The 26,441-nt window shown below is 36.6% G+C and overlaps 2 protein-coding genes across 3 annotated transcripts; one reads left to right on the top strand and one right to left on the bottom strand.

Moving 5' to 3' along the window:
- Window positions 1-7,229: 7,229 nt before the first annotated feature.
- Window positions 7,230-13,967, bottom strand: nkiras2 (NFKB inhibitor interacting Ras-like 2). 2 transcript variants are annotated; one of them, XM_028455036.1, is made up of 4 exons: window positions 13,913-13,967; window positions 11,710-11,816; window positions 9,591-9,832; window positions 7,230-8,429 (listed from the first exon to the last, which is right to left on the bottom strand). In XM_028455036.1, the coding sequence occupies exons 2-4, from the start codon at window positions 11,801-11,803 to the stop codon at window positions 8,187-8,189; spliced, it is 579 nt and encodes a 192-aa protein (XP_028310837.1). In that variant the 5' UTR covers window positions 11,804-11,816; window positions 13,913-13,967; the 3' UTR covers window positions 7,230-8,186. The 2 variants fall into 2 exon arrangements, with proteins under 2 accessions (XP_028310837.1, XP_028310838.1); XM_028455037.1 differs by lacking the exon at window positions 11,710-11,816 and having other exon boundaries at window positions 13,913-13,966.
- On the top strand, window positions 13,967-26,367 carry dnajc7 (DnaJ (Hsp40) homolog, subfamily C, member 7). The gene is made up of 14 exons (XM_028455035.1): window positions 13,967-14,087; window positions 16,012-16,100; window positions 16,211-16,335; window positions 17,575-17,688; window positions 17,980-18,054; window positions 18,147-18,265; window positions 20,387-20,540; window positions 20,615-20,779; window positions 22,329-22,420; window positions 23,816-23,889; window positions 23,978-24,124; window positions 24,853-25,005; window positions 25,093-25,155; window positions 25,258-26,367. The coding sequence occupies exons 1-14, from the start codon at window positions 14,014-14,016 to the stop codon at window positions 25,293-25,295; spliced, it is 1,482 nt and encodes a 493-aa protein (XP_028310836.1). The 5' UTR covers window positions 13,967-14,013; the 3' UTR covers window positions 25,296-26,367.
- Window positions 26,368-26,441: the final 74 nt, after the last annotated feature.

Below are 26,441 nucleotides of genomic sequence, written 5' to 3' on the forward strand. Positions count from 1 at the left end.
TCTGATAATTTTTGGCAAAAACAATGGCATTTTTTTTTTTTTTTTTTTTTTTTAAAGTCTCTATTTTTTAACATTTTATGTAGGTGTGAATCTGAATTCATAACCCAGCAACAATTCATGCATCAAAACATTGGTTCTACTATGGGGATTTTAGGTATTGAAAAAATGTTTCCAAAACTACTGCATATTAAAATTCTATCCATAAACAGGTGAGTAATCATTATTAATAATGTTTTATTCCCTTACCGGTATTGTAAATGTAATGGATGAACAATTTCTGTAGATCATTTGCTAAACAACAAACTGTTTACAATTTCCAAGTATAAATTCACTGAAGTGCTTAGTTTGGCCCCATTTTGATATCAAGAATTTCTGGCGACCCTAAAGACATTTTTTTCTTTCTTCTTGAATTAGTTTTTTGATCAAGTTTGTTTAAGATTGTGTGTTGTTTATATACGTACGTTATATATGTATGGCAGTTAATATTTTGAGGATTTTTCAATTCAATTTTAATCACATTATGTTTAAGTTTATACATGAGATGTTACTTTGAGTACTATTTAATTGAGCTACATTTTACTTGTACTTGAGTATTTTATGTATGACTTACTTGTACTTGTCGATCAAGTACAAGTATAAGATATATCTCAGTACTCTTTACACCTCTGGAAGATTCAAACCTCTACAGTGGAACTTTCAGCTCTGCATATATGCTGCTTGTTATTGTTGTGCTCTTCCATCTCGTCACATGACAAACTGTGACACACTGCGTTTACACTCAGTTAGGCATTTGCTACCCAGTTACCAACCAGAAGCATTTAATTCTGCCCTGATGCAAGAAAAGCCTTTCTGGGAATTGAAGATAAGAACCTCCTGTGGTGCCAATCAAAGGGAAGCCCTCCAGCATCCTAGATACTTAGTTCAGCTGGTGGTGGGAGAGGGCGCCATGACCTTGATGAGTTGTGACGACGGTCCGTCTGTATTGATCTAGCCTCTTATCTGAGTAATCTCCAAGGAGAGGAGAGAGCGACACTATCATCCTGCTGTGGTCAGCCACAGTCCAGGGTCACCTCTGTAACACCAATCTGATGTTTGTGTCCTTGTTTTGCTCGTTTTGTGGGAAACAATGTGAGGGAGAACTTCTTTTCTTTCCAGTGATGTCCACCGAGGCCTGAGACCTGAAGGTTAAGGACGCTTGTCTTTTCAGGCTTATATATTCAACTGACAGTAAAGTATACAAAGCAGCACCATATAGATATAGGTACAGATATATTACAAGTAGCTAGTTTGTAAAATGACTGCTTAGTTCCATCCATCCATCCATCCATCTTCATACCCGCTTATTCCCGTTTATCAGGGTCGCTGGGGACTGCTTAGTTTTGTTTTAATATTTAATTTGACGAGAGATAACTGATAAAATAGATTAACCACAGGAAAGTATTATCATTTCTCATTTTTATGCATTTTCCATAGCATTAACAAATGATAGTGTTGTGGTGTAGAGAAACATTGTGGGCTTAATACTCCCCCTACAGGGAGGCTGAGGTACTGCTGCCTCATCGTGTTATACTTTATTATTATTATTATTATTATTATTATTATTATTATTATTATTATTGTAAAACAAACAATACAAGTAGAAACACAAAACCATAGAAAAACAACAACAACAGCAACAACAACAACAACAAAACAGACAAAGTACAGGACGGGGACAGATTATTTATACAATTTACAGTTAATATATACACATATAACACAAAATTAAGTATTGTGTGATACGTCATTGTGGTTTTCTTGTAAAATCATTGATAAGATCACAGCCGTAAACATCTTAACAGCATGCGTTATTTCTTATTTAGATAGTGGAGATTCATAAAAAGTATTTACAAAGGTTACTTGAATTGTATTCCATTTATTTCCCATCCTTTGTTACAATGGAGAAAATATATTTCTTGCATTGCTTGTTCAAATAAATTAGTGCAGTGTTTTTCAACCTTGGGGTCGGGACTTTATGTGCGGTCGCCTGGAATGTCGAGTAATTGATTAAAAAAACATTTTTTTTAAATGAAATTACTTATTAAAAATTACCTTTTGAAATGTTTTTTTTATTTTTATTATTTTACAAATTAAAACAACACACAATCTTAAACAAACCTGATCAAAAACTACTTCTAGAAGATGAAAAAAATGTCTTTAAGGTCGCCAGAAATTCTTGATCCAATGAATTAGTGGTTACGAATTTACTAGACAAATATTACGTTTTTTGTTTCTTTCAGTGGCTTCAAGATAGTTTGCACTTCATTATTTTCCTGTAATGAAAACATGTTTTCTGCTTAGTTATCTGTTATAAGCCATCTACATATTACATGACTAGATGTTTACATTAAATAAATATATGCAACACACGGTATGATTGCACCGTACGCACATGTTCTGAAGTATTGATATTTAAGTTCTTTTAAAAAGTTCTTTTGAGAACCCCATGGATGTACGGATGGATGAATTTGTGGATTTTCCAACAACTAGTCCCACATTTTTCTTTGAGTAAAGCTTTCAAAGCATTGTGTTCACTGCTGTGTGAATTGTGTTGTTAATCTGATACCACGCAGGGGTGTTAAACGAGGGTCAGCGCATCCATTATGGGGGTTATAGTACATTTTTCATATCATTGCGTTCCATCATATCTGTTTCCTAAAGGTCAGAGCGAGCTGGACACTCAGCCACTATCATGGAGCAATAAAATAGGATTTAGGAGGGAACGCAAGGGCAAAGCCAGTGTTGCCCTGTGATGGAGAACAAACATGGAGGAATTTCTCTTTGTCACCAACAAGAAAAAAAAAGATCATAAATCAAGCTGACATGCGTCAAATGAAAAGCTTCACTGTACGCATTTGACAATAAATCATATTTTCCTGTGTACATTTGCACAGAGACAGGACAACGCATCTTTTAGAGCAGCATCACTTTCTCTGCTTAGGAACATCACATTAAACACAAAGCTGCAGCATCTCATCTGAATGCATGACACAGTCACAGCCAGTGATGCACTGACTCAGTTCTAGTCAATAAACATGATTGGAAAGAGAAGTACAGGATGGCTCCCTCAGGGGATCAGAGGTGAGTGTGTTATCATTTCCGACCTGTTCCACTTGAGGTTTTCTCATTATCTTCTATTAACCTTCGCAGTCTACATGCTCCCTGGAGCCCAAATCTGGTCTGACTAAAAGACCATTTTTACCCAATCACGACTAAAATACTTCATAAAATTGGTTTACGAGCAAATGCATGACCCTGCCTAGACTATTGTAACCAGGGTTGAGGTCAATTACATTTTTAAATGACAATTACGACTATAATCATGATTACGTTGAACAGCCTTTTTACAAATTACGATTGAAAATAAAATTATTATTTTTTTCCCTGAAATGTACGTTCTCAGTCACTAAAGTTCAATTACAATTAATCACAATTACTGAGCCTTTAATAAATAAGCCCGTAAACACATCCTTCCTTTTGTGTTAGCTTTCTGTTAGCAACTCTTACGATAACGAGTCGGTTTGACCCATGTCTTAAATCAACTGTAAAATACACTAAGAAATATTCTCTATCATCCAGTTTGTTTCTCATCTCTTAGTTACCTTGTTAGGCTTTCTTATTCATGAAAATATTACAATCAATAGTTTTGCTGTGGGCATCTGAGCCTTTTTTGTTTCAGTATACTCCTCAATTTCAATGTTTCTTAAAATGGTAAAATGATCCTCAAGAGAAGGTAAAACAAGATATTAAACATATTAATATTCATTGTAAACTACATCTGTGTAAGCCATAGAACTGTACAGTAACATGTATCCCCAGGTTTGCCTTTAATCACGTTATAATTGACAGTTTTTAAGGATTTTCATGCCAATAACAATTGCAAAATTAATTGTCTGGAACTCACAATTTCAATTCAATTGCGATTACAACAGCAACATATTTTTTTCAATTCCGATTACAATTCTAATTGACCCCCAACCCTGATTGTAGCCAATGGAAACTTGTCCTGTTATTTTTTAATAATGGACATAGAGCGCCAAAGGTGTGCTGTGGTATTGTACTGTTGGAATGGGCACAATGTTATAGCCATGGCAAAGCAATGACTGTTTCCCAGTTCACCATTCTTCCTACCCAGTCGTCAAGTCATTACTATTGTGAACTGTGTTTGTTTACTTGCTGCCGAAAGTATTCATCCACTAAAATGTGCCTGAAGAGACTTTTTCAACCAATTAGCTATGATTATGATCATCAATCAACCAATAATGTGATTACCATGCAGGCTCAAACAATCTGGTAAAATGTAATCCTCCTTATTCCTGGTGGCACTACTTACTTTATTTTTGGTGCACCTTCCTAAATAAAGAAGGAAATAAAGAAAAAAATACATCATTAGATTATTGCTCAGCTCTGTGTGTTGTTGTAATGTACACGCAGCCAAGTGAAGCACATACTGAACAGAAATCTGAATGAATACTAATCAAGCAATGGTGTTTACTTTCAAATAATATAGATCAGTGTTTCCCAATCAGGTGTACGCATACCCCTAGGGGTACGTGAGCACATTGCAGGGGGTACGTGGAAAAATTAAGAATTTATTTCCAAGATAATATAAAATATTGTCAGTAATTTCATAAGTCCGTTAATAAAATGGTACGTGTGCGCAATGACTTGTATTTTAAAGTTTAAATGCCTGTTTAAAGGAGACATATTCAAAGAAGCTCCTTTTGTGGTAAATGTCATAAAAGTGATATATAACACAGGCAGGTCAATTATGTGTTTTGTATTTATTTATTTATATTACTATTTTTCTTTATTCTTATTTTTTCTCTAATTTCAACTTTATTATTTTTCTTTAATAACAATATCATCATAATATATTAGTATTGATAATACAGTACTAATAATACAAACGTTTTCTAGAATATTATTTCTTATTTTTGTCATTGTTATTGCCTTGAATGCAACATAATTTTATGTTTCATTTGAATTAAATAAGAAGATAATGCCTGAATATTAATTGTTCAATTTAAGAAGATGAAATAAAATGACTTGCGTTGGATATTCAGTTGTGTTGCGTTCTACTTTTGGAGAATCATGAACACGTATGAGTGAGGGGGTACTCATGGTATGACAAAAAGTCTCAAGGGGTTCACAAGACAAGAAAGACTGGAACTAATAGCTATAGATTAACCACTCACTCACTCACTCAGTTATGATGTAGTGAACTGGAAAATGTATTGATCAGTTTGTGCCAGCTCTTTTTTTTTTTTTTTTACAAGTTGGGTGTGTGTAGGCTGAATATTTTTCTGATTTTAACACAAGAAAACCATAAATGTTAAAAACTTTGACAATTTAAGGCCACCAAATGACAGTGTTTTATAATAATATGTCGCCTACACATCCAGCCAGGTGAAGCCTTAAAAAAACATGCATTTTTTTCATCGTGTATATATATATATATATATATATATATATAAAACGACATCGCTTTAGTTTCAGTCATTGTTTTTGTTGACAAAGTCCTAATGCATGTGTGGGCAATTTTGACTGCAGGGTGCAACCATTATTGCTGTTTGTGCAAACAGTTGTTTTCTCTGCACACAGAAATGTGTCCCCGTAGTTATCAAATAGTGACGTTTTTCTGCACCAAAAACACAGTGTTGGTGTTCAACAAAAGGCATGTGTTATTTACACAGAGCATGTCCATTACTTCTATACGGCCATGAAGAATTACTGTGTCGTTTGTCATTTTTCACATGAAATTCAGACCTCAGCCAAGCTCTTGTTCTTCTAAACTAAAAACTATTTTTACAACAAAGAACACATGCTGCGATCAGAATAAATGAATTATCTTGAAAATTGACTCTGCCGAAGCTTTAATGCCTTCCAATTTAGGAGTGCATTAAACTGAGACAGGAACAAAAGTGCTGCTCTCAGATGAAACGTTTCCTCAAAAACAAAGAGAAATGTTCTCACAGTGGGTTCTCTGTATGAAGAAGTGCATTAATAAATGTGTCTATGTGGAAGCACTAAAAATCCATTAAAGCTTAGTAATGCTGTCTCTCAGCAGGTTGATTGGGGTTCAATTTCAGATCCCGTGTTGCTTTTACATGTATTTTCTGAGCATGAGTTTACAAAGCAGTAAGGTTTCCTCCATCAGACCTAACCATGTTGTTTTGATCAAGTGTCAAGCATCTCTCTGTTATTTTCAGTGTGTTTGCACACGTGATCTGTTAAGGGTGTTCCCTTTGCCTTGCCTGAAAGCAAATATAATCCATCTTTAATCTAGGCCACTAACATATTTATTACATTTACTGATCTAAAATCTACCATTTGTAACATATTTCAGATAAACAATAACACAAAAACACTATTTATTCAATTGTTGTTTAAGCCAGTGTTTCTCAAACTGTTTTGGCTCAAGTACCCCCCTTCTGTTGTTTCTGAATATAATATTTTGCTTAGAAAACCATTTAAAAAACAATTATAAAACATAATGATGGAATCAACGACTGATAACACACATTTTAAATCACCTCTTTTAGTAAATAAGTAGAATGAAATAGTATTTAGAGCAGTGTTTCCCAACCTTTTTTGGATCATGACCCCATTTTGATCAAGAATTTCTGGTGACCCCAAAGACATTTATTTTTCCTAAATTTAGTTTTTGACCATGTTTGAGCTCAGATTTTTTTTTTCCCCTTTTTTTTGTTTAACTGCATTTTAGTTTAACTAGATTCATTTTTAAAAGAATGGTAATTAAAAAAATTTAAAGTCCTAAAATTTTAGGCGACCTCACATAGGGTCCCGACCCCAAGGTTTAAAAAAACTGATGAAGTGCCTCCTGAATAGATTTATTTATATAGTTTTCCATTTCCAGTCATCTCACACCTGAGGTGGGACCAAGACTGACACTTTATTCGTTAATTTTCCACTCTCTCTCTTTCAAGTACCTCCTGTAGTGACATCGCGTACCCCTAGGGGTACACGTACCTCCATTTGAGAAACACTAGTTTAAGCCATAATATGTTTTGCATTGTGTTTTTATTAGCAAACAACTGGTAGTGGTGTGGAGTAAGTCATGAAAGCATTTAATATTCCTACAATAAATAAAATATTTATATAAAATTATGTTTATTTTGCAGAAATATGCATGGAATAAAAAAAAAAATAATGTATGACACAAAGAAGATGTTGCAGTTCTTTATTTAACCACTGGAGGGCAGCAAATATACACAAACTCATCAGTGATTTGACGTTTTTTGATCTCAATGCATTTCCACAATGATTGTAGGAATTTTGTAACATGCCCTTTCTCTCCAGACATAACAACTCATTTCACGTTTACAAATACAAAAGGAGGGCCGGAATGTGGCATAAAATGCAAAGTCAGCATAAATTCCGATCATCAATGTCGCGTTCTTGTTGCATTATCATATTCTCAGTCACAACTAAAGCATAATAGTTTTTAGGACGACATCAAAGGATTGTCCAAACTTTCTTTACAATTAACATCTAAAGTTATGACACTGTGAATCTGCTCAGTGATCAGTGTGTGTGTGTACACATTTTACTTTACATTGGGAAAAAAAAGGCAAACTTGGCTATATAACAGTAAACAAACGTCAGCAAATACAGCATTTTACAGCACATGGGAAGCACCTGAGGAGAAACTTTCATGTGATCATTTCAAACTCAGTCACGCAGAAAGAAAACCTGTGATTGATCAGAAATGTCAGTCACCCTCTGTGAAAATCTAATCTCAGCAACAGAGAAGTGCAGTGTAACAGATGTCTGAGTCAACAGATGTGATCTTTACTGTACAACATCAATAATGTGTCTTTGAAATCCTTTCCTAGTTATTTTTTTTCCCTGAATTATCTGTTGCGCTAACAGATCTATGTGTATTAAGCTGTGTAGATCACAGTATGTGTTTCAAACATCATGTATTTTCAGTGAAAAAAGTTTGACGATGACTTGACCATAAAAGTGGAATAACTATGTCTGATTCTTCCTCTTCATTGCTCATATTGACCAAAAGTTGAAAAAAACCAAGCCAACTTTTTTTTTTTCAGAAATAGGCACACATTAAAATATATGTTTGACCAAAACTCTTACAGCAACTTCATTGTCAGTGTTTTCTTTGTTTAGCTGTCAGTCGACCCGCTGCCCTTGTTCTTATTGCGACTGAGGGGGAAGGTGGACTTGCTCTGTGGCTGAGTCATTTTACTGGCCAGGTACACGAAGGGTTCCAGGAGTGAGTGTCGATCCACCACAGAAACCTCCCACAGACGCACCTTCTCGTTTTTAGCCCAGTTCTGGGCCACATTGGAGTCGATCCTCCTCTCGTCCTGCTTGTCCATCTTGTTACCCAACACGATGATGGTCACCTAAAAGTCAGGATCATCAGCTTAGTTTACGATCCGTCAAATTTCCATTTAAGGCTTTGGTCACAGTTACCAGTCAGGCTCGCTGCATGTATGAGCAGAGTCCACACACGTTAATGTTTGGTTTATTGGAGACTCTTGACTCCCGAAATGAGTTTAAAAGTGTGTGAATATGTTTGTCATTGTGTCCACGGGAGGGATGTAACAATTCTGTAACAATGACTGCATTTCCACAATACTACCAGGTATTGATTCACAAAAAATCAAACGGTACCATGTTTCGGTGACTAAACGCATCCTTGTGACTGTGAAGGAGTGGAAGAGTAGGCGATTTTCAATGCCGGACTTGAACACAGCATTGCTCACACAAGAGCGTAATAATGACATCAGTCGCAACAGATTATGCTCGCTGCAATATTTGTGATGTGAAGTGCATCGTTAGCGGCACTTTGGTATCAAAAAAGAAATAACATTAAATGTAGCTCACAGCCAATAAGTTTGCTTCATTTTAACTTTTAGTTTGTAATATTTCACTTTGCAAAATATTATACCTTTATTTATTTATTTATTTATTTTTACTCTGTCCTCTTTTGCTGATTTGTTTTAAACGTATTTTCCCTCAATGGACCCCATCACACTAGTTTGTTTCAGAAGGGAAAGGAAAGCAATAGGAGTTCATAGAGCTGAGTTTTAATATGTGTATTATTAAGGAAAATAAAAAAAAACACTCTGTATTTGTTTAAATGTGAAAGGTACCCATCCCTAGTCCAGGGTGTTCCTTACCATGAACTAGCAGGAGATTGGCACCAGCAGACCTTGTACGTGATAAAGTGGGTCAAAGAATATCAAAAACGTTTACATTAATTAATTATTGTCAGTGGAGCGAAATTAAACAGGATTAATCAACCATTTGTTCTTCTATTAACCTGAGTGAAACAGGAGGTAAGAAAGCTAAGGTAGCCAGCCTGCGTGTCATAAAACCCACGTCTACACATGCTTATCTCACCTCCCTGACGCTCCGTTTGTTAAAGAGCAGTTGAATGGGTGAAGAGAAAACGTTGTCTGGTGAGTGTAGGAGTTTAAGTTTCTTCAAAATTTAAAACGATTCATCTACAAGGTGTCGATAAACTTCCATCTTACAGCCTGAGCTGTTTCTGAGCTCACCTCCTTTTTGTCTCTATGGCGATCAATGTCCTTCTTGAGGGCCTCCATGCGCTTAAAGGACTCTTTACTATCGATGCTGTACACCAGCACAAAGCCGTCAGCGAAGGTGTAGTAGTGCCGAGGAAACTCCATCCCATCTCGGAGCCCTCGGGTGTCATAGAAACGCACTTGCTCCCGGGTGCCGCGGTCCGTTTCTATGGAGCCGATGTATATGTCCTCCAAGGTCTCCATGGGCTCTGAACCTAATGGAAGACCAACAGATGCTGTCACTTCCTATTTAAGGACCTGAGGGAATCACTCATTATCAAATTGATCAGTGTAAAAGAAATATCTTTCACATTACAGCGTTCAATCTTCAGCATTTAGGTCATTATTTGCTAAATTCAATTAAAGTGATCAGTCTGCGTTGTTCCTTATGACTTCAGAGATAAAAACAGAAGTCTGTCTATCTTTGGTAGTAGCAAATTACTGACTATGCGTTTATAAAACCAGGCTTGTTTAAGCCCTCTGTGGTTTGCATGTACCATATATAAAAGGTTTATTTTGTATTGATCAGGGAAAAACAAAAAAGCATATCAAGCAATTAAACACTTACAAATGTCTATGTACTCCAAAGCAAACTGTTAAGATCAGCCAATAATTGGCAAGACTTTGCAGTTGGCATTGTTGGACCCTTCGAAGGCATCAAATAGATTTAAAATGCAAACAGAAGAAATGGGTGCAAGAGACCAAAAAAAATTGAGCAGACAATTCATTGAACATTTAAGTTCAAACGTGCATTCATCAGTTGATCAAAAAGCAAATCCTGTGCAAAAAAATTAAAATGCTTAATTTTACGTTAAGATGGACACATGATTGTAAAAGACTTTGTGGACTTTGCTCTGTTTATGGAGTGTTGTTTCATTTTGTATCAACATGGGCGACCGTGGCTCAGGTGGTAGTGGGTCGTCTTCTGATCGAGAGGTTGGGGGTTCGATCCCAGTACCTGACTATGTGTCGAAGTGTCCTTGGGCAAGACACTGAACCCTAAGTTGCTCCCAGTGGTCGACTAGCGCCTTGCATGTCAGTCCTGTCCCACTGGTGTGTGAATGTGAGAGTGATTGGGTGAATGAGCTGATGTGTAAAGCGCTTTGAGACTGCTTCAGTGTGGTGATAAAGCGCTATATAAAATCAAGTCCATTTACCATTTACCATTACATGAAAAATGGTAACATGGGGATTCTATTATGTCGTTCACACGCCACCAAGTGGTCAAAGACGTGAAGTGCAATCTGTTAAAATGACGGATTTCCTTCAGATTTCTCATCACAGTTTTAATTTTACACTATTTTTGTATTTTGTCCCCCTTGGAGATCAACAAAGATATCTCTTTTTTAATCTTATTAAACAAGTTCAATAATAAGTATTTAATAAGTCTTTCTTCTTCCCACTCCTTTTTGAGCAAAAATATTATTGCAATTATAATTCTACATGAATCGTATTTATATTAATTTGAACATCTTTGATTGTTTTCTCTGTGGGGGTTTCCTTGTACACAGAGTTTTTTGTTCGTTTTTGGGTTTTTTTTCTTGTCCCTGCTCAAAACAAACAAATAAATAAATAAAACAAAATGTAAAAACATTAATAATTTTAATCTGTTATGTTAATCAGTTGGGCTGTGATCACAGTTTAGAGTCTTTGAATCATTTTTCAAGGTTTATTTTCACAAAATTCCCACTCGCATTCTATGAAACATGAAATTTGTAAAAAGTTTACAAACAAACATGAATAAATGTATGATCTTTGTGAACATTTAGAAAGTATACATTATTCTAATGAAATTTATGTTTATGATCGAGGATTAACAAGAAACAAATAGGTCATACAGAGCTGGTAACATAATTCAAATTCACGTGGGGAAAAAAACATACTGTGCACACATATGGCCTGGGACCAAGAAGGGTTTGAACCTACAACATCCTGGTTGTGATACATTAACAAGTTCCATTGCACCATCAGTACTAGAATTATTCTAAAACATCTAATACATTAGTGTAAAATTAGATTTCTGCGTGTCAATGCAAATGGTGAATATGAAAATAATTGTATGCCATACAAGGCATCACAGACACCAGCATACCTGCCACATGGTTGGCGTACAGTAATTGTTCCAGTATAGCCGTTTTGCCAACTGACCCCTGACCACATACCACCACTTTGCAGCTTTTTCCCATTGTGACTGTCAGCCTATGAACCCAAAAGATGAAACAGGTGTGAAAGATAGCAGTGTACTTTGAGAGCAGTGCACAGTATTGTTGGGAGCTACACAACTTTTAATAGATCTTATTTAGGAACAAGATATACAGTATTTTAAAGGAAGTGGCTATTCATACGCAGCGCCACTCAGTGGCCAGTTTAGGTGACATGATAGGTGCACCACGTGACTTAAAGTTCTGTCAGTTTTATTTTAGCTCATATTTATTTTTAGCTACCCCGCTAACCCTTTTATTTTAGCCCTATCTCTAAACACAGACACATTACGCTTATGTATAAAAGTCCGGAAAACGCGGAAAACTTACTCATAGTCCCAGAGGCTATTGATACGTTTCCTTATCAATAGACACTTCGTATTTTAAAACACACAGCTCAGTTGATTTTCTCCTAAAACTTCCAGGCAACTGTTTTATTTGCAGAGCTGTATAGCAATAAAGTAAATGTATTTTGTACAATACTTAAGTTGTTTTTTTGATAATTTGTACTTTACTTGAGTTTTTTTGTTTTTGTTTTTTTTTTAATCAGGACTTTTACTTTTACTCTGTTTCTGTGATTTTTTCCACCTTGTTACAAATTAAAATATGAATATAATTAATCTGAAATAGGCATGTCCGAGAGCACGGAAAGAACAACTTTCGGTTGTTCAACATGGCTACCTCAGCAATTACCAATGAGGAGTAATAATAATAAGTAATAGGGATGTAACGATTCACTCAACTCCCGATACGATTCGATTCACGATACTGGGTTCACGATACGATTCTCTCACGATTTATTTTACAAAATGGGACTGTAGACATTTTTTTTTTGGGAAAAAAACTAGAAAATGCTGTACTATTTTCCTTTTATTTTTCATTGTCAAAAGAATCCCTTGATAAACTATTCAAAACAATGCAATTTAACTAAAAATAAATCTTGAATGAAATAAATAAAGGAATAATACAAATGAAAATGAAGCCTATTAATTTAAATTCTGGTTCTATAATAAACAATGCAAAACTGCATAATAGTTCATTTTCTTTTAAAAGTGCAACTGAAAATGTATTTTGTGCCTTAACAATTGGACTTTAAAAAAACAAACTGTGATTGCACTGATTTACGTCATATTTGTTTAGACCAGCAGAGGGCGCTGGTAACACAGTGGTCGGTTGGCATGCAGATATCTTGCAGTGAAGAAGAGAAGCTATGCTAGCAGACAGAGCTAATAGAAAAACGTGACTTTTACAGATATTCAAGTAATATTACAGATATTCTTTCGGTGCTAAAGGGGTAATGAATCATTTATCAACATATTTAAGAGTAGAAGGCAGCCAGAAAGAAAGTATTAGCAGACTCCGCCCACCGCCTACACTTGTGGATAGCGTCCTCTGCTGGTTAAAAAAAGTACTGCGATTCAATTTTCAGAAAATCGATACCGTGGCTCAGGTGGTAGAGGGTCGTCTTCTGATCGAGAGGTTGGGGGTTCGATCCCAGTACCTGACTATGTGTCGAAGTGTCCTTGGGTAAGACACTGAACCCTAAGTTGCTCCCAGTGGTCGACTAGCGCCTTGCATGTCAGTCCTGTCCCACTGGTGTGTGAATGTGAGAGTGATTGGGTGAATGAGCTGATATGTAAAGCGCTTTGGGACTGCTTCAGTGTGGTGATAAAGCGCTATATAAATCAAGTCCATTTACCATTTATTTACTGAAACTGACCAATGAGGGGCGCTACGTACAGATAGAATGTCGATGTACGGCTACCGTACGAATAGCCACTGCCTTTAGTTATTACCGGGTGATATGTTAGAAACAAACAACACCCAATCGGTCAACATAACTGCTATAATAATATTCTATCAAAAGTAAGTCATATTATTGTATTAGAAAAACACAAATTAGCTTAGCTACAAGGAAAGTTTAGCTTAGCGTTAGCATTTGGAAAAAACAGAAACATACAACAAAGGCCTAAGAGAAAATGTAAACTGGATTAGCTACGACATTTTTGTTGTAACAATACAACAACTACATTCATCTCGGTAGATGCTGACAAGTTATCAATGTAATTTTTTTTTAAAAAAGACATTTCCTACCCTGCAGTCTGGCTGCTTTCCTCACTAACACTTCACTTCCTGTTTACAATAAACGTAACAACTGCAGTTCGAAGCCCCGCCCATTCCTGGTTGACGGCAAAATGGCGACGGATAACTGTGATACTGTGAACATGGACCCTGCCATGGATCTGCTCAGTGACGAAGACTTAGAAAGGTGTGACACATTACACTCGTGTTGTCAGCGACACGAAGACATTGCCATTTAAGCGCCGCACAGATGTGTGTGTCCTAAAGCTTCTGTTTGACCATGTTTCTCGTCGCATCGTGAAAGCTAATGAGCTGCTGTCCCGCTAACGCGTTAGCTACATTTGGCCCCCATGTTTATCTACAAAGTGACTGTTTCTAAAAAACTCTATGCTCTCCACAGCAGCAAGATTATTTCCTGACATTAGATACACTTAAAACATACTTCCTGGTGTGAATGTTAAAGGGTCATTACAGGGCAAAGTTGCACTTTGTAAATGCTGTTTGTTTAAATTTTGGATGTGAACATGTGTCCTTAGATAGATACATTAAGCATCCTCCATTCTTTCATGAAGTATTATTTTGATCAGACAACTTTTTTCCAGGAAGTTTACATTGATGTCCTGACATGTTCTGACTGTTAACTACCAGTGTTCCAGAGGCTTCAGCTGATCGCTTTTATGTCTAGTTTTTTTCATTTTAATATTTTTAACACGGCAAATTCCACCTTTAAAATGCATATACGAAAAAAAAATCAGCATTTTAGGGTATTTCCTAGGTTAGGGATAGGGTTAGCGAGGTAGCTAAAAATAAATATCAGCTAAAATAAAACTGACGGAACAATAAGTGACGTGGTGTACCTATCACGTGTTCTAAATTGGCCAATGAGGGGTGCTGCGTATTAATTATTTTATTATATTTCATTTTGTTTTAAAGTGTATGCTAATTTTACTGCCATGTTATGCGTTTGTTTGCAATAAATCACAATATAGCTATAAGTATTATATTTGGCATTTGAGGGTCTATAAAGTGAAGGGACTTTTTTTTAATTTCCCTTTACAATAACATTTCTCGTCCGAGTGGAGATTTTGTCCTACACTATTGCAACAGAACTTTGTCCCTACCCTGCAAAGCAAAATCTAGCACCTAGTCCACCCTAGGATGACATGATACCAAAGTGCTAACCTCTCCTTCAGATGGTCCTATAATGGCAGCATTGAAACAGCTGCTTCATGACTGCTTTCACTCACTGATGCAAATCATGGAAAGCCTCTCCAACAGGGAAAAGTCATGGCAGTTGCCCGCAGCATGGTGTCATATGTTCCATGCTTCACAATACGGCCACGGCTTGGCTGGGAATAGACTCACCCGTCCTCGTCCTGCTGGCTTTGCGCTTTCTATGTTTAGCCAAGTGAGTCCTAACGTGGAAACTGGAAGCTCATCCATTCATAGTCTTCAATATGCTTCCATTAGAGTTTATTTTATTTTTTATATAAATTCTAAGTCAGCATTCATTGTGTGAGGTCAGGATTGACACTATAATGATTCTTTTTCCTCACATTCTGTGGCTCCTCTTTCCAACTTTAGCATTCAGAACTTTATGTATTTACTGTATTAGCTGAGAGGCAGCCAGGCTCCTCTTTTTTCCATTTTAAAAACTGTCACCTTTTTATCTCTGTTTTATTGTAGATGTTTGGAGTCCACAAATCCAACACTTCAATCACCCATTACTTATGATGTACACTTAAAAGTTTTAGTTGGTTTAAGGATTCAAACTTGCTTTTTGTTCTTTGTAATATCATCTTTTTGAGCCTCCTAAGCATTTTGTTTTAGAAGAAGTTTTCCACTACTTTTTTTAAATGTGTTTATTAATTATAATTATTATTATTATTTGTGTCTTTGGCACACCTCTGTGAATGTGCATTTGTAGCCTACTCACATACATCACAACAAAATCCAATTTTATAATTGAAACTACCAGTAAAGCAAAGTCAAGGTCAATAATAAACTCTCTTTCAGTGGTTGCGTACCCTGGACTCAGCTGTTCCTGTCTGACACTCCTGCTTCATTTGTGCTAGATTTATGATATTTTGTATTGTTTTTCCTTTTCACAGGGAAGCAGAGGGCTTTAAAGAGCAAGGAAATGCCTTCTATGTCAAGAAGGATTATGCAGAAGCATTCAATTATTACACCAAGGCCATTGGTAAGTTTTTCACATTCATTTTATTATTTTTTTAACTTTCTCGAAGAAAAAGATGCATTTCAGCTTTGTTCTTCCTAAATTGAGCCATATTAACTTGGTGTTGTTTACAGATATGTGTCCAAAAAACCCAAGTTACTATGGAAATCGCGCAGCCACTTTAATGATGTTGTATCGCTACAGAGAGGCTTTAGAGGATTCCCAGCAAGCAGTACGACTAGACAGCACTTTTATGAAGGTCAGTAGATTCATTTTTCTGTTTTGAGGAATTTAGAAAGTACTTTCCTTTTTTTTCAGTTTGATACCCAGAATCCACACCCGAGACCAGACTCTTGTCAATCTTACTTGTTGTAAGAAGCAATTTTAAAGTATAATTCAGCGCTTTATTTAACACCTGGCGGCCAATGTCGGCGTCGTTTGTTTTTTTACTTTTAAACATTAAACAAAGAAAGAGAAACTTAATTTAATTTTTCTAATGTTCCAAAAACTGAATTTTCAGTTATCGGCACCGTATCCATTGACCTTACACTGTATATGTAGACGCCACAGTCAGTGTTGCTGCCGTTTGGAGCTGATGTACTGTATCTACGTGGCGGCCATCTTGGTACTTGGCCACTGGCTGCTACAGCGCAGTACAGTCTGTAGAGAAATAGCGTGTTTGCACTGTTGATTATTATTGCTATTACCATTATTGTTTTGGTATTATTACTGTTATTATAAATAACATTGCAATTATGGCTATTTTGTTATTCATATTATTATTGTTAATATCATTTTAATCACCACTTAAATTATTATCATTTTATTTATCAGTTGTCTATCAGTTATGTTAAAGCATGTCAAACTCAAGGCCCGGGGGCCAAATCCTGCCCCTCAGAGCATCCGATTTGGCAACGCAGGAGAAAATGACAGAAAACATGAATCATTGTGTAAATTATCAAATAATTCAGCTGGAAATTGTTGTTGTTGAAAGAACTCTAAATTTTTCCAAAATCCTGCAATTTTTTCTCAAATTATTCCACAAAATCTCCCCAAATTAAATAAAAATTGGTAAAAAATAAATACATCAAATGACAGTATTTTTCACTTATTGCTTAGATATTGTTGATGCCTTCCATACTTTGGCTAACTTATAACTGGAAGTGCAAATTAATGGTGTTTTTTCCCACCTAAAACCTGTGGCCCACTTGTGTTCAAACTGGTCAGTATTTGACCCTTGAACTAAAATGAGTTTGACACCCCTGTGTTAGAGGAATAGAGTAAAAAGAGTAAAACAGCCGTTTTAAAAATATCAAAACATCATATAAGTCGCTACATGTGTAACATTTGAACAAATCAAACAGTTTAGTTCTTGTGCTTAAAGCTACGGTGCATGTGTATTTGTGTTAAAGGATGCAGTGGGATTGTCACATATGAGTTGACTAATAAGTGTTAATGAAAGGTTTGAACCCAGCGGGTGTAAATCTGTTGTTCACAGGGTCATTTGCGAGAGGGCAAGTGCCACCTGTCTCTTGGTAATGCGATGGCCGCGAAGCGCTGTTTCCAGAGGGTTCTAGAGCTGGAGTCAGACAACAGTCAAGCCCAGCAAGAGGTTAGTAAAGACATGAAGATATGTATCCCCCTCTAAAATGAGTTGCTGAATTACTGTGCACTAATGTGACACTGACAGGTTTCAGGGGATACAGTGTCGAGCTGCTGTTTGTTTCTCTATGAAAACGATTGCAAGGAGTGTTTAGAGACTTCCAGAAGCACTCTGACTTGTTTTTTTCATCTTGTTTTACAAGCTTTAGGTGTGTTGTAGTAGGTCAGAAGTAGCTGTAGTGTTACATCAACTGTTGCATGCCTATCTCTTAGCACTAACTATTACTAACTCTGTTGGCAGCTAAAGAACGCAGAGTCCATCCTGGAATATGAGAGGATGGCAGAGATTGGCTTTGAGAAAAGAGACTTCAGGATGGTAGGCAACTGTTTTTACACTGGTTAAATGTGACTTTTTTTTTTTACTACTTCAGGCAACTGAAGCTGTACTTAACCAGTGTTGTTGTTTAGGTGGTGTTTTGCATGGACCGTGCCTTGGACCTCTCCTCAGCTTGCCATAGATTCAAGATACTCAAATCAGAATGCCTCGCCCTGCTAGGACAATACCCTGAGGCTCAGTCTGTAGCTAGGTGAGGATGCCAATGACCGAAAAAAGGGACAGCTCTCACTGTGAAAATATTCTATCACTAAGACTAGGGGTGTGGGGAAAATTGATTTCACGATATATCGCGATTTTTTTGGGTGCCGATTTTAAATCGATTTTTTTATTTATTTTTTTTAAATCAATTTAAAAAAAATATTTATTTTATTTTTTTCCTGATATTTAATCAATATTTTTCACATTTTCTACTGCTGGAGACATTGTTACTTTTCAGCGGAGCAGCCTAACTACTGGGCATGTTGACCAGCTCCTGTTCCTACATAAAAACCTTGAAAATTGTGCCACTTCCGCACCTCCACTCTGATGGATGGCGCCGTAGATATAATAATAAATCAGATGTTTTGAAGCAAATAGTTTTGACTCAATTTGATTAATATCTTCTGATGAACATATACAGCAACTTGATTTGTCATCTCTACGTTTAATTTTGATATTAACTGGGTAGAATATCGCAATATATTGCGATATCGTGATAATATTGTATCGTGATTGATATCATATTGCAACACCCTTGCCAATACTCACCCCTAACTAAGACTATAAGAAGAGTATTTATTAGGTGTGTGCATTTCCATGAATCTGGTGATACGATTCACAATTTGCATGTCACGATACAATATCTCCCGATACTAAACAATGCAATGTACATCCCGATATCAATAATTACAAATTTTATCTTTACAAGTACAAAATGATATATAAAACAATTTATTTTATTTTTGTTTATTTTAATTTTTGCAAGTACAAATATCAAAAACAAGTGGTATGATGATCAAACTGTCAAATTACATTTTTTTTTGCTTCGACAACACATTCTGATTCTGCTAAGTTCTTAAATTATTTTAAAGAAGTAATAACGTCTATAAAAGTGGTCAGTGTTGTTTTATGAAAATAAAGTGCAATAAACTTCCAAGCTAAAATGCATTGAGGAGTGAGGTAGTTAAACAAGGTCTGATGTGGTTCGCTGACACCTAGTGTCTGGACATTTACGTGCTATGCATATGTTAGTGCAATTAAATGGGTTTTCATTAAAACACATGATTAAAAAAAATTATTTTGAAATTTTTGAATGGATTCGATAATCGGCTGGTGAAATATCACAATTTATTGCCCTTAGTATTTATGCAGCTATTCCGGACACTTAAGCTCCACTGTGTACATGTATAATTTATGCTGACTGGATCATTTCGGTAACTGACTACGCTCTCTGTAAATCCTCAATAGCCTCTGTATGCAATACCTGTGCATTCTAATGGCAACCAAAGATAAGAGGCAAACTAGTTAATTTAACTAAGTTTACTAGTTTAAATTTCTATTTTAGTAGCACAGTATATGAGCTTTTGCCCAGTGTCCGGATGCCTAATCCTATCTTCATGTCTGAGATTTAACATTATAAGTATTACCATACTCTTCCAAACAGCTTTTCCATTTGAAGAGATCCAGTTCTTTGTTTCTTTTGGAGTTTCGAGCAACACACTGAACATTTTTGTATATGACTATTGTACTTAATGTACAGGCACACGTCCAAAAGCTTTAGCTCGTCACATCTCCAACTCTACTGGATGCAGTTTTTTATGTCGTTGTATGTATGTTGCTACAAGTTAGTAGCTGTTTTAATTAAAGTTAGATAAAAACTTTCTATGAACATCTGGATAAAAAGATGATAAAAAGATTTACAGTACATTTAGTTCTACATGTACGTCAATCTACATCTACATGCATAAAACATGTCTTATTGCAGCGCATGTGATTTTGTGTCCTGAAAAGACATTTAATGATTGTAGGTGTAAATTGGTGCAAAACTAAATGTGAAATCATATGAATTATGTTCTTATCTACAAGTTTAAACATCGTTTTCTTTTTTTAGGGTTTTGTGTGATTTCTATGATACCATAGAAGTAGTATGCAATAATTGCTGTTGGCTGCTTTGGAGCCCCATTATAAGAAATGTGTCTCATTAACAAAGAGAAGCACAAGTTTAACAACGTTCTGACCTTTAAAATGATGAGAATGTTTTATTTATTTTTTTTAAAGTGGGTTTTTGACCTCTTCCTTCCTGTTTCAATATGAATCACCTTTGTTTGGCCAGTGACATCTTGCGGATGGACTCCACTAATGCGGACGCGCTTTACGTTCGAGGTCTTTGTCTGTATTATGAGGACTGCATTGATAAGGCGGTCCAGTTCTTCGTCCAGGCCCTGCGTATGGCTCCTGATCACGATAAAGCTCGGCTCGCGTGCAGAGTGAGTCACTGAGAGCACAACAGTTTCTTTATATGTAATATGTTTAATATGTTTTTGTGCTTTTTCTTTCCCAGAATGCCAAAGCACTAAAGGCCAAGAAGGAGGAAGGAAATAAAGCGTTCAAAGATGGAAACTATGAATCAGCCTACGAGCTGTATTCAGACGCTCTAACAATAGACCCAAATAACATCAAGACTAATGCCAAACTGTACTGTAACAGAGCCACCGTTGGCTCCAAGGTGAGCATGATGGTTGGATCAGACTTGGAACAGTTGTTATCATTGTTTCTTTTAACTGTGACGGTATAAATGCAGAATGTTAAAAGACTTGGTACTGAACATTCTAAAAATAAAAACCTATTTTTAGTCTAAAAGTCAAAACTAAGTGATTTATTTATTTCTTTAACCTATATTTAACCAGATTAGTCATATTGAGATCAGATCAGACACTCTCTTTTACGAGGGAGCAGTTCAGATACTGAGGCAACTATACACTATAGGGGTGGGAACCTCTGGGTACCTCACGATGCGATTCGTGATACAAAGCTCACGATAACGATTATCTCACGATTTGACGATTATCGAGTCAGAAATCAATCTACTATAATCTGACATAACAAGGACAAAAAAAAGATTGAGTGAAAAATTACAATTTTTATTTCATATCTCTGAAAGACAATATATTGAAAAAGTGCCCTATGAACAGTGACACTATTTTAGTGCAACATTTCTGTAAATAAGTGTCAACATACCAATGTAAACGAATAAGTATCTCCAATAGTGCTTTCTGTAAAAAAAAAAATAGGGTCTTTCTTACCAGTGACACCATCATAGTGCAATATTCCAGTAAACAATATATTGGTTCCTTTAACAAACAGTGACAAAATTTCTGTGAAGACCTACCTGCACATTTTAGTAAAAAAGCATAAATGGTTTAAAAAAAAAAAAAAATTGATACTTAGCGTGAGCATATCGATAATCGATCGTGCGAAAAAATATTGTGATATATCGCTGTATCGAGATATCGTCACACTCCTAATACACTATAAACACAAACTGTAAAACCTGATGTGTTAAGGTTTTATTTAGTTAGGAAATTTGCTTTGATTTCCTGACATTTTTCGACTGTCAACTGCCAGTCTCGTTCAAAGGCGTCTGCTGATTGCTTTGATGTGTCCTTCACTTCCAATTCCAGCAAGTTCTCTTTGGTTTTGTTTTTTTGACGAAAAGAAGACAAAAATATCTTGAATCTGGAAAACAGTTGTCTGAATAAATGAAACCATAACATATCAGGTTTTACTGTTTGTGTCTATAGTGTATAGTTTCCTCTGTAACTAGAATTAACTGTAAAACCTGATGTGTTAAGGTTTTATTTAGTTAGGAAATTTGCTTTGATTTCCTGACATTTTTCGACTGTCAACTGCCAGTCTCATTCAAAGGCGTCTGCTGATTGCTTTGATGTGTCCTTCACTTCCAATTCCAGCAAGTTCTCTTTGGTTTTGTTTTTTTGACGAAAAGAAGACAAAAATATCTTGAATCTGGAAAACAGTTGTCTGAATAAATGAAACCATAACATATCAGGTTTTACTGTTTGTGTCTATAGTGTATAGTTTCCTCTGTAACTAGAATTAACTGTAAAACCTGCCTACATAAAACACAGGTATGGTACTGGGGTATTAGAAACTAAGTATTTTTTCACCAGATGCTAAATTGTTCTGTCCTGTGTCATACAAGCAGGTCACTTTTTCCGTTTCTTCGTCTCCCTCACGTTTTCTCCTATTCTCGACAGCTGAAGAAACTAGATCAGGCCATTGAAGACTGCACCAAGGCCATTAAACTGGATGAGATTTACGTCAAAGCCTATCTGAGGAGAGCACAGTGGTAGGTATATCATTTAATTAATAAAGTTCCTCCTGTGTTTAAAACATAATAGTTTGTCACTGGCCATGGTTACATGATGTTTTTTTATTCGGAATTAGTTATTCCCAATTAAATTATTTGAAATTAGTTATTCCCAATTAAACACTGTACTTTGGTCACTCAAAGCCAGCGGTTAATGCAACAGCTGTTCTACCTCCACCATACAGGACGTTGAGTGAAAAAGGAACTTTATAATGATCCGCGTGTCATTAGTGAAGCTCTGGTGTTTCATGTCGTGTTGTCGCTACTCCGTTTGCCGAGGTTCGTGTGAATGTCCGCTTGTTTCTGCTTCCGTCCAGCCACTCTTTTCATTATATCCATGTCTTTTAAGGCTCTTATTAAAGAAATAGTCTCGGCTGGAGTCCGGGCGGCAAACCTGGACTATGTCGTCACCAGCGCGTCATCGCGGCAAGTCGCACATGCGCAGAACAAAAGGAATTAACTTAAAGCTGAATTACGTGTTTACAAGATCGAGGAATGATTTATTTCAGAATTAAAATCGAAATAAACCAGCCACCTAATTCGGATTGAAAGACAGTGTAAAGCAAATTCTGACATGTTACTTAAAACATGTACAAAGCCATTCAACCATTTATAATTTAATTGTGGAGCTCGGCTTCAAAAGCTGAGTTTCAAATTTCTGTGTTCAGGATTTAATGGGCGGGTCAGAAATCATGGTCGCGTTCCGTAACAGAGCCGTCATTAGAATAAACCCGACCCCGCTGCTGAAGCACACCAAACTTCTGTAGCCTCCAACGGGTGCATTTTGGTCCTTAGCCAAAAGCAAACCACATATTCAAACTAACACGCGTCTGCTGGTGCCACATTTTCCATGAAATAAGCACTTTTTTGCACCGTGATTGTGTGTTTTGCCTCTAGCTGACGCAGTTCTGACTCTACTCAGGAGAGATGAGCAGAGCAGACCTTTCTGCTGACACCTCGTTTGGCCAAATTCGAGCACTTTTGGCAGCACTATTGACGCTGGAGCCGCTTTCACGTTGCTCTCTCCCATAGACACAGTACACTGAGGCGGTGCCCTTCCCGCGCCTCTAACTGACACAGAGAAGTGCTTGTTTTTACATGATTTTGAGACCTAATTTTATATACTTTTTCATTTTTCAAATTAGGCTGTAGTAGTCAATGACACATGTTTCTGTGGTGTGACAAACTCATAACACAAATTTATTTCTGCTTTACACAGACTTTAAGTTAATAATTCAGAATTAAATTTGCATTAGAAATTAAGTGTTTACAAGGTTAGTTTAAAGAGGAATTCACTTTTATTCTGAATTAAAGAGGAATTAAACTTCCCATGGAAACGTGGCCAATGACTGGTTTCTTCATTGTCTGTTGAAGCTACATGGAGACAGAGCAGTATGACGAAGCCGTGCGGGACTATGAAAAGGTTTATCAAACAGAGAAAACCAAAGGTAAGGAGCACATTCTATATCATTGCAAACGATACAGTATATGCATCTCTGTCACGCTTGTTAATGTATTTCTACTTTTTGTCTCCAGAACACAAACATCTTCTGAAGAATGCCCAGCTGGAGTTGAAGAAAAGCAAGCGGAAAGACTACTACAAAGTGCTGGGGGTGGACAAAAATGCCACAGAAGACGAAATCAAGAAAGCTTACCGCAAACGGGCACTATTACATCACCCAGGTACTTAAACCATCTAACACATTCTGATACACTGGCCACATGCAGCCCAGTGTGATCTCACAGCAGCTGCAGCAATGAAATATTAGCATCATATCCCGGTCAGTGATGCACCGAAATTCCGGCCACTGAAAATTTTTGGCCGAAAACCGAAAAAGCGCTTTTGATCCTCTGTGTTTTAATGAGAAAACATAATATTTAATTTGACTCTGTTTCAGCAGCCCAGTCTGTTATAGGCCTGTACATTATTTTTTAATATGAGTGGGAACAAGTTAAACATTTTATTTTTTTATATTGTGCTTTGATGGAATGTCCATGCTAAATAAATATTTTAATATTTTGAATTGATTTATTCTTTGAAGCATTAATATTAATTTATACAATTGCAATGTTTTGTTTGTATTCAGGTTATTACACATTCAAACACATAAATGCAATGGGACTAATAATGTGTATAATAATATTTTTCGGTTTTTCGCCTTAATTTTTTCATTTTCAGTTTCAGCCAAGAATTTTCATTTCGATGCATCCCGAGTAATGACACCTCCAAGTGTTTGTCTAATTAATGATTTCCACAACAATATTCATGTTTTTTGTCTTCATTATGCTAATCCTGGTCTGAGCTTCATATGTTCACTCGACCATGCCTTTCAAATCAAATATTAGTGCTAGTAATTTTTGATATGGAAAAACGTTCTCAGATTGCCTTTGCCTTCGTCTCCGTTTCTCAGACCGTCACAGCAGCGCTAGTCCTGAAGAGCAGAAGGAAGAGGAGAAGAAGTTCAAGGAGGTGGGAGAGGCTTTCAGCGTTCTTTCAGACCCAAAGAAGAAGTCCCGTTACGACAGCGGTCAGGACCTTGAGGATGATGGCATGAACATGGGAGGTGAGCATCAGATGGTTAAACTCAGCTGAGGTGAAAGGATCAGAAAAACATGGATGTTGACTCATTTATGGATTTTGTCTTTTTCAGATTTTGATGCCAACAACATTTTCAAGGCATTCTTTGGAGGCCCAGGGGGATTCAGTTTTGAAGGTATATGCTCCTCCATTGGAATCCAAAACGTTCCTATCTGTCATATGTGAAAAGTACTTTAAATGCACTCACTTACTGATTTTATCCTTCTGTTACTTTCAGCATCTGGACCAGGAAATTTCTTCTTCCAGTTTGGTTAAATGAAGGACTTATCTACCTGAACAGTCACTGCATCTGGAGTTTTAAAAAGAAATGTCAGCCCCTCAACCCACCATCTGTACTAAATGACTGACTGAATACAAGTCAAATTCTTGTCTATGCCAGTGACTGAATGAATGCACACCCACCGGCCAAAGGCAGCAAACCATCTGCCACCTGTACAGCCAAAAGATCAGGATGGCTCAGGATGAATTGATAGCGTTCCTCGTTTTGCGTTTAGTTTTCTTTCTTTTCGAGTGAAGCAAGCTTGAAAGTCAGTAATGGCTAACGGCGTCGGTCCAAAATATGTGAGGATGTGTGAGAGAGGAGAGATTGTGCAGCTATCCAAGCGTTTAGGGATCCGTGCAGCAAGTGCCATCCCGAGGAAACTGAGATGCGACTGCGTACTGAACGATCTCGCCTCCGCTTACTGCGAAGTTCTCTGCATGTAACTTGCTCAAGAATTTTTGAACTATAAGACAGATTGCCGCTCCAATTTACACTAAACTCCGCCTCCAGATAATGAGCTTACGGGGGCATTTGAAAAATTGGTAAAATTGATGTACAGAACAGTGAAGCACATCAAACAGCTGCCAATGCAGACAGCATCACAGGCTTTGTCACCAACAAAGCCCTTTTTTTCTCCATTTTTTTTAATCTCACATGTATATTTATTGTATATTTGCTGTCTGATGGAGCTATTGGTGTAAGATGAAGATGCTCTTCTGTTTGATTCAAAAGCAATGAAAACAGTCAGGGAGATTTTTGTATGGCTAGTACTGCATGGAATAGGCTAATATCGTATGTGTTACTCAGTGCAATGGCGTGTTGAACTATTATATCGTAGTACAGTATCGCATATGTGGTATGTCTTTGCTGTCAATGAAAAGTGTCAGGCACTGTGCGGATTGAGATAAAGTAAAACACTTTGTGATGAGTCGAGTTGGTGCGTCTGATGAAGAAAAGAAGAGCTTCCTCATCTTTGCTCTGGTTGTTTTGGTCCATTCTCCCTTTGTCATTGAAAAGTACCAGCTGTGTCAATAAAGATGGGTTTTCACTCCTTTTTTTCTTTTACTTGGCTCTTTTTTATTTTGTAGTTGAGGTGGTTTAACTGATGATCAGATGGATATGCAACAGTTAAATGGAGG

The sequence above is a fragment of the Gouania willdenowi genome, chromosome 8, assembly GCF_900634775.1.
Source record: "Gouania willdenowi chromosome 8, fGouWil2.1, whole genome shotgun sequence".
In the NCBI taxonomy this organism is placed as follows: domain Eukaryota; kingdom Metazoa; phylum Chordata; class Actinopteri; order Blenniiformes; family Gobiesocidae; genus Gouania; species Gouania willdenowi.

Bases quoted from the DNA above. Each gene is read 5' to 3' on its own strand.
- dnajc7 (XM_028455035.1), top strand. From the start codon at position 14,014: ATGGCGACGGATAACTGTGATACTGTGAACATGGACCCTGCCATGGAT. The intron at 16,336-17,574 runs GTCAGTAGATTC...TGTTGTTCACAG, and splicing joins TAGACAGCACTTTTATGAAG to GGTCATTTGCGAGAGGGCAA. The intron at 18,055-18,146 runs GTAGGCAACTGT...GTTGTTGTTTAG, and splicing joins AGAAAAGAGACTTCAGGATG to GTGGTGTTTTGCATGGACCG.
- nkiras2 (XM_028455036.1), bottom strand. From the start codon at position 11,803: ATGGGAAAAAGCTGCAAAGTGGTGGTATGTGGTCAGGGGTCAGTTGGC. The intron at 9,833-11,709 runs GTATGCTGGTGT...GTCTTCCATTAG, and splicing joins GTACGCCAACCATGTGGCAG to GTTCAGAGCCCATGGAGACC. The intron at 8,430-9,590 runs GTGAGCTCAGAA...CCTGACTTTTAG, and splicing joins GCCATAGAGACAAAAAGGAG to GTGACCATCATCGTGTTGGG.